The sequence below is a fragment of the Photinus pyralis genome, unplaced genomic scaffold (assembly GCF_008802855.1).
Source record: "Photinus pyralis isolate 1611_PpyrPB1 unplaced genomic scaffold, Ppyr1.3 Ppyr1.4_LG2, whole genome shotgun sequence".
NCBI lineage: Eukaryota > Metazoa > Arthropoda > Insecta > Coleoptera > Lampyridae > Photinus > Photinus pyralis.
Window position 1 is genome coordinate 52,637,672 of NW_022170403.1, and position 8,785 is coordinate 52,646,456.

Here is an 8,785-nt window from a genome sequence, read left to right on the forward strand (position 1 = left end):
AAATTTGTCATATACTTCACACCACTTTTTGTATTCTGTGAGAAAATCGTTCTTCAGTCCGTTAAATTTAAAGCTAACAAACGGCTTCAGGTGTTACAAGCCTTATTTGTTGTACTTAAGCGATTCTGTCTATGGTTGTATATTTTTGTACTGTGTACATAATGCATATAAACCCCGCGACCATGACATTGTGCAAGTTTACGAATAAAATGGTAAATAACCGCCTTCGTTTTTTCCACATAATGCATATCACCTACACCGCACTTTACCCTTGACGCACACGTACCTATGCGCACACCTTGTAACAAAATATGTTATGCATTTTCTCAGGATCTAAGCAATTGCACAAAATTTTATTAGAAAATGCCTATAAGACAATAATGATAAACTTCACAAAAAATTAGTACAAGATTGAAATTCTTTGACTTTCTTTACGGATTCCCATTACAGGCGGAAAAAATCATTCTCATTCAAATATGATGAAGTAGGTATCTTATACCACAGACAACATTCACAGACAACATAATGTTGTCTGTGACTATACGAATTGAGAGACGCTTCATTGCACCGTTTTGACTAAATAAACACTCGTATACCTACACGATTCGGCTGCCTTATTATACACGCTATTAACTTGGATGTGGATATATTATAATGCTTTTTAAATTGCACAGGGGTAGCATTATTCTTTCAAATAAGTAATGAATGTTTTGTGGAATATTTATGCACCATATGGGACACATTTATTACGAATATGTTGTTAATTCAACGTTTTTTGCAACGATTTGTTTTTCGATTTGCCACATGTGCTTTTACCTCAAAAATGGAAATTTCCATTTAATTACGACCTTAACGTTATTTACTTTATGTGCGAGATTCGAATTTTGATTTCAAATACTATGCTTTTTTTGCTTCATTACATAATATATCTCATATTTGAAACTAGCCGAATTTTTTTCACCGTAGGAAAATACATCATCTTTGAACAAAGACGGAAATTTTGGCAATTCGACAAAGATTTTGTTATCCTTACATTAAAGACGCACAACTAAAACCGCAACAGAACTCCCAAATACACTATATAGGGTGTTACATTTGAATTTACTAAAGCGGGTGGGACCAAACAACATTTTTTTTTCAAGTAAACCGGGTATTCACTCATAGTTAATTTTAAAGGCAACGATCATTGAATTTGTCAATGAATAATCAAACAAAATGCTTCAATTGTAAATAACTGAAGCATATTGCTACCAACTGCAACAAAATGTCAGAACTACCGCCATGTTTACTTAGAAAATCTGAATCATCTAATGAACTTTCTTGCCCGGAATCAAATTTTTCAACGTAGGCATGATATTTCTCATCACACGCAACGACCAACCAGGTAATAACTGTCTCAGTATAAGACATAGTGAAGTAAGTAAAAAGAGCGCAGCACTATCCACCAGGGACTCGGACCGGACCGAAAAAGAACCGAAAACCGGACCGAAACCGGTATTTTTTTCTGAACCGAAAACCGAACCGATACCGTTATTCCTTCAGAAATGGAAACGTATTGAGAACCGGAGCCCACATTACATTTTTGGGTTCTTTTCGGTTTTTTTTACGGTTCTTAACAGGTTGTTGGAAGTTGAAGGACGCGCCGGCAACCACGTCTTGAAAATTGCTAAAATATTATTCTATGATTGCCATCGGTGGTTTATAAATTTTTAATAATGTGTCGAAATTGAAGGCATTAAGGGTGGTTTAGCCACTACTTAAAAAAAATAGAAAAGGAGGAGCGAGGTTTTAGAAAATAAAATTTTCTGTTTTTTGGTAATAAATTAAGTGTAAATACATATTTCTATCTTCCTCTTTTATTCCCCTTGTCGTTATAAATTAGCTACACTGACGATACGTCACGTTTTGGTATTCATGACATTTTCTTCAGACCTATTAATTAACAAATCACGTTGTTATAATGAATTTTTTGAATGCCATACTTTCTGAGAAACTAGAACCGAAAATAATCGTTATGGACCGAAAAAAATGCGCAGAACCGAACCGTTATTTCTTTTTAGAACCGAAACCGGACCGGAACCGTTATAAATATTTTCGCTTAAATATAAACAGAACCGGAACAAATATTTCATTTGGGTCCGGGTCCCTGCTATCCACCAGTTCAAAACTTACAGAGCAATCAACGCAACACACGGAGACACTAGCCAAAACTAGGCCAACTATAACAGAAGAAAAAAGACACCTAAAAAACAAGAAGTAGTACAACTCCAGAAGATAGTGCACTTTTTGACAATTTACAAAAACTGTGGCCAAACCAATCCTTTTACTAAACGATGAAGATTTTAAACATTTCACGATAAATGTCAAAAACAGTGACACACCAATTAGAATTGCCTAAGAATACACAACAGATATTTCAGGCCTCATCATAATTGCCGAAATATTACTGTATATACATTCAACGAGAGCCTTAAAGAAAGATGCAAACGACTTTATTAACGGGGATCGAGAAGAACAAATGGCCAAATTTATCTCAACTTTCTAACACCTCATAAGTCATAACTGGAATCAATTGATGTGGACATTGTGGACAACACTGATCGTAAATCTCATTAACACCTAAATACCTAGATAAAAAGTAATAATAATAAATAAACAAAAATCATGGTAATTTTTAAAATAATAACCTTGAGCATGCAAAGCTCTTCAAAATATCAAACGCTATGGCCTTTTGTTAAAAAACTTAACCCCGAACTACTTCTGTTTCGAGAAACCAATGTCACTGCAATGGAAAGCGATACGTCGATACAAGTTACCATTTCCTAGTTAATCCCAAATCTGTTAATTATACCGGAAAATTATGAGTAATAGTATGAACAGATGCAGTATTTTTTTCTCTGAACAAATTTAGACTTTTGCTCTAAAATAATTAGGGGAGCTGGTAATTGACTATAAAGAAATTACCATTGAAATCCCTATGCTGCGTCGCGCTAGGCACCACCCTGTAGGTATACAATATACCGCACAACTATAACATAGCAATTTAAATATTACGAAAGTTAAATGAAGAGATGCAGCAAGTTACACAAAAAAATGAGGGCATAATGATTGGCACGCTTTCACTGTTTTGTCCAAAAATTGCAATCGGATGTTTTCTTCTTTTGAATTTTTATAATCTATAATGGTAGATTTAGCATTGCCAATTTTGTTCGAAATATTTTCCAATTATTAAAACTTGAATAACTTTTATAGATTATTGAAACGGTCAATTACCCAAGTTTCGATGTCTGTCCTATGTAGTGATTACAAATGCGTAAATTTGTCAAGACTTTCAGAAATGAAAGTAATTGTTAATAGAGCTTCGTAATACATTTCGAACGCTTTGACGAACGAAGGGTAAATAATGTAATTAGAAAGAGGACTTTGATTAAGGCGCAATTTCGACAATGTAATTTGCAAATAGAATAATTTTTAGTTCCGAACAAACCTAAGCTCGAGTGGCAATTACAATAAACTATTTGACTCGCTATGTAGAGGAATTATTTCACTTAAGATCATTATTTCACAGGTATCCATTCAGGGTCGACTGTGGCTGGAGTAGTTGGTATAAAAGTTCCAAGATATTGCTTTTTTGGAGATACAGTAAATACGGCATCAAGAATGCAGTCTACGAGTTTGGTGGGTAACTTTAAACCTTTGGGCGCACGAATTCAGTTCTTATTTAACATTTTCGCTTTTCAGGCGGGTCACGTTCACATATCATCAGTTACTAGAGATTTATTACCTCAAGATCGATATGTTGTTACCAGCAGAGGATTTGTGCAAGTGAAGGTAAGGAGTGATACTTAATTTTATGAATAACAGCTCCTCAAAATTATGAGTGGATGAAACGAAAGCGTGATTTTCAAACTGCCTAATTGTTTCGTCCACTGAATTGAAATATGCTGGTTGAGTAATTAATACACTCAAGTATAAGTATAAGTATATAATAGGTATAATACACAATAGAAGTTTATTAGGTTTACTTCGAGTTATACACAAAATAAGTGCAGCATTAGGGCTGTAATTCCTAATGCTTACCCAAGCAAAATCGAAGTAAATTCGGTCGGGGATTATCTTTATCTCGAACACGCGGTAGCTACTGACCGACAGTTCGAAATGATAGTTGATAATATCTATTTGCATCGTTTACAGGCTATTTAGATCACAGATGTTTAAGTTACCAGGAAATACTTATGACAACCTTGGTAATAATAATAAGTGCTTTTAGTTATTTGAAGACTTTTGCATTTTACTTCCTAGTGTAGTAAAAATTTCTTGTATTTCCTTAATTTTAATTCTTAAGAATATTATACTGAAATTTTGTAGTTCCTTGTTACTCCTAAGGGTATACTTCCTTACAATTGGCGGGCGGTTAAGTCTGTTCTAAATGAACAACAGGCGATACTTCCAAGTAGATACAACTTAATCAAACCCTTTTTGGAGGCGCATATACAATCTAAGTTAAACCTTATCGACCACCTTGTACTTCAGGAGAATGGACATTTGTCGCATTTTCCATGTGCCGCCTTTTTTATTACGATCGCCTTGCCTTGCATCGACCGACTTGCACACCTGATAGCTGTACCTGCCGCATCTTTCATCAACCGCCTTTTTCGTATCGACCGCCTGTTCCTTATCAGCCGCCGGTGACCAGCGAACGCCTTGCACATCCGAGAGGAGAAGGGGCACCTGTCGCATCTTCCATGGACCGCCTTTTTCGTATAGTCCGCTCATTCGTATCAATCGCCGATTAGCTTTAACCGCCTTGTACACCTGCATGTAGAATAGCTCTTAATCAAACGAGTTAAAATGTTTTCGATTGGTAAATATCAATTCAATCATTCAGATCAGTTTTATTAATTTCATGATCGTAGTTCGGATCCCGAATATCGTCACGTAACCAAGGTCTCTTTAAACCCATCCTTTAAGTTAGGGCTTCAAATCGTAAAGACCTCGGAAATGTAATTACAGCATCCACCAATATCGAATCGTGATCCATTTAATTCTTATATTTGGGATGTAGTATAAATAAGAATCTGATTATTTCGATTACAAAAGGAGTTTAGAACTTCCCTTACATATAAGAGTTTATATGTGGTTGAAGTGTCATGTTGTAGCAAAGTACTTCAAGTTTCATCCCATACATCCTCTGTAACTTTCACTTTGGTTGGATGTGACTACCAGGGCTCAACCACAGCCTCAGAAATAGGAGGACGATTTGGATGCTTGTTATGAGCAATGCCAATACCACTTCGAACGAAATTCTTATGCCAGGGATAATTTGTAGGCCTACCAGCAGATTCTTGTTGCCGACTTTGTTTTTTCCATCCGAAACACGAAACGAGCACGTTCAGTCCTTGTAAAATCTGTCATTTTAGGTTTATTTGTTACTGTCACTCCGAGTGATGGAATTCAGTACTGCAATAACACGTGAATGAAACTTCCTCTCTTTTCAGAAAAATTTATATGTAAGGGAAGTTGTAAAAGCTATTTTCGACAACCTTGTTAAGTAATTAGTATTAATTGAATGTAAGGGATAAAACTTTCAGACCCGTAGCCAACTAACATATCAGTCCTTAACTTTTGTGGTCCTTCTTTCAAAGTGATCAAATACTAACGTTAATTTAGAAATTCATTACTTAATCGTTTCTAAAATTCATGCTAGGCTACATACAGCTCAATATTGTTTCGTGCAAAAATGTTTGTAGCATTGTATTGTAATGATACGAGATAGCGCCTGAAAATAAAATACTCAACGGAAGAGTGCACGAGCAGCGTCTATTGATCTACCCGGCAAGTATGTTCAGCCGCATACCCACCCTCTCATTAACTTGAATTAAGAGCCAACCTAATTCGATCCTATGTAAATTTACTTGCTATTTCGCTCAGAAACGCTGAAAAAAAATAAAAGCAGCAGGTCGATGTGATAATGTTCAAAATTACTGGTGTTGGCGGTCAGAACTCAATTAACAAAATGCGAAAATTATACATGAAACTGCCCAGCATTTTGCAACATTGACAAAAAAACAAATACTGAATAGGTTTCCACGCAGAGGTTAAAAAATTACATCGAATCAGCTTAAAATATACAAGGTGTTCTATTAAGAAAATCCTCTGTATATTGACTCCGTATAAATGGGACACCAAACATAATTTCTGTAGATGCGCAACCATCTATAGTTGACAATTGCACAAAAGATTTTTTGATATTTTTTACCAAGTAGGAAAGACCGACGCACTGTTGCTGGGCCCTGTACACCACAGCTGACTCGTCCGCCTGTGTTGCTCGCAAATTTGGAGCCCACTGACAATTGACACTGGCAAACCGTTGCATGTCCTGCATGTATTATCTTATCATTTAAAAAACACCATTAATTTTTTACGTTTATTAATGCATAAAGCTTGTGCACAGATTTCAACTCTTAGTGGGCTCCACAATGGCAGGCGAGTCTGCTATCTTAATCAAGTACTATAATACTGGCAACAGTGGACTTAATACACAGCGTAGGTACCCAACCCAACCTAAACCTTTGAGTTTTTTTCCAGTGGTACCAACTGAAATGTCTTAAAAACATATTCATCCAGAGTAACATTTCAGTCGAAATCAGGAACATCATTTGTAACAACCCTGTATATTTTACAATTCCAATTAAAAAGCGACAGTTAAATTTAGTTGTTCATGTTTTAGGGCAAGGGTGACATGGAGACGTTCTGGCTCTTTCCATCTACTCACTAAGACTGTAATCAACGCAGGGTTACTGTGTACTGTCTGTTTTCAAACAACAATGAGTGACGTAAAGTGTAACAGCAAGATATAAGTATAAGTGTCTTTGCAATGGAAGACTAACCACAGCTAAGGTGAATGAGAGGCTCAAAACTATTCCAGTCAATCAGCAGGAGAAATAACAATAACAATAATAAATTCATTAATGTATAAAAAATTGCCCAACAAATGTATAATTTACTGACCCATATTTTTATGTGTAGTATGTTGATAAATGATGAGTGTATATTTTTATATTAACGATTAATTGTTGTAAGTCACAAGAAAAGCGTATCATATGGATATTGAAGTAATGGACTTCATAACTGAGGTTTGTTGTTAATTTAGGTGTATAAGTACTGTGACCACTATCCACTATATATGAAAACCTAATATCAAACCCTTTATGAACGTTATCACTGTTTCCAGATATTTCAATACCTCTAATGAGAAATGCAAGGACTATAATAGACTTGCGGAGTACTAAAAGAAATGTAGGTACTATGGACTCACAAATAAAGCATCTACTTCGTTTTCACAATTTTTTATATCATTCTAGCCTCTTGTGCTAAGTAATTGTTCTTTTTTAGTAGTTTCTGACCTTAGCAAAGAATTTGTATGCAGGTAGGTAATTACCCTTGTTTTCATTTTTGTATATTGCGGCAAATGGAATAGAGGTTTAGCTTGCAAGAGAACTGTGATTCTTCAGTTGTAATAGGAGAAGTATCAACATTTATGGCTTAGACGGCTGTTCACCTATTTTGTGATAAGCATAAGGAATTTGTCATTGTCCCGCTACATGTGACCTTCTTATTCATGGTACTCCCTATTTATATCTCTTTTAGAAGGAAAACCTAGTGTTTGAAGAGAAATTGTTCATTTAACCGGCGACAGATATGTGTAGAGCATTTCCCTTGTGGCAGTGACATGATCTTGCTTTTTTTGGAAAATTGATGAGTTTCGGATGACGCTGCAACAGACAAGCACAATTACTCAGTTTCTAGGGCTCATTTCGCACCTTATTTTATTTTTCTCATCGAACGTTTTTCAAGCGCACGTTAAGCTGAAACCCAATGAGTTATTCACCGAACTAAACTTGTCTCTGGTCAAAAGGAACTAACTCAACATCAAAACAACCAACAAATTCTATTTACTTAGGACCTTTTTTACATCGGTGGTCTCGAGCCGCGTTTTCCGCGGCGATATACACGCTTCGCGCGAATATCTTCGAAAAAGTTCCTATAATTTCGGAACAATTTGTTTTTATATCGCGAGTAAACCAACGCCCGTAATTAACACTCCTAACGATTTACCGGAAATAAACAAACTCATAATTTTTCGCCTCGCTGTTTTATTACATATTTTTCTTAGAATCAATTCTTTTAACCAGTGACCTTTTTTTAAAAGGTTTGTTAATTTTAATGAAAAACTTCCCAGAAATGTGAATCATCGATACGTACTTCTACCCGAATATAATTTGAAATCTACAAAAACTTGACAAATTTAACAAGCTTCTGTTACATACTGTCTTTTACGTAATTAATTTCACATAAAATACATTACAATGATGTTTAATGCACTATTGTGCCAAGGAAAATAATTCTTCAAGTTCTGATGAATTGTTCACGGTACCCAGAACTCTTGCAGAATTTCCCCTCCGTATGTCTAACGTTATGCGTACGAAAAATGCACTTTCAATTAACAATGACATTTTACGTAATCTCAGAAATGGCTTCCATTACTCACATGATTCGCCTTGAAAGCTTGGCTTCGCGATCTAGACATTTCCGCGCTTATGTTACGTAGGTTTGCCTCGAAGGTCTGGCTAAGAATTCAAAACGCGTTCGAAAAATGCAGCGCGCGACCTTCGAAAGTTTGAGTAACAGTCTCTTTCTCCCACCCGACTTTTACGTAAGTACCTACTCGCAAAATCCAAAATATGAAACGACCCCAACGAAACCGAAGCATTCACACAATAGC

General features: G+C 35.7%; 1 protein-coding gene across 1 annotated transcript in view; it reads left to right on the forward strand.

Moving 5' to 3' along the window:
- The window catches only part of LOC116163318 (soluble guanylate cyclase 89Da-like), a gene marked incomplete at its 5' end in the record, with an annotated part of 47,588 nt that extends 39,436 nt beyond the window's left edge, over positions 1 to 8,152 (forward strand). The window contains 3 exon segments of the mRNA XM_031477201.1: positions 3,569 to 3,678; positions 3,742 to 3,831; positions 6,731 to 8,152. Of these exon segments, the coding sequence (XP_031333061.1) occupies positions 3,569 to 3,678; positions 3,742 to 3,831; positions 6,731 to 6,778 (248 nt within the window).
- Positions 8,153 to 8,785: the final 633 nt, after the last annotated feature.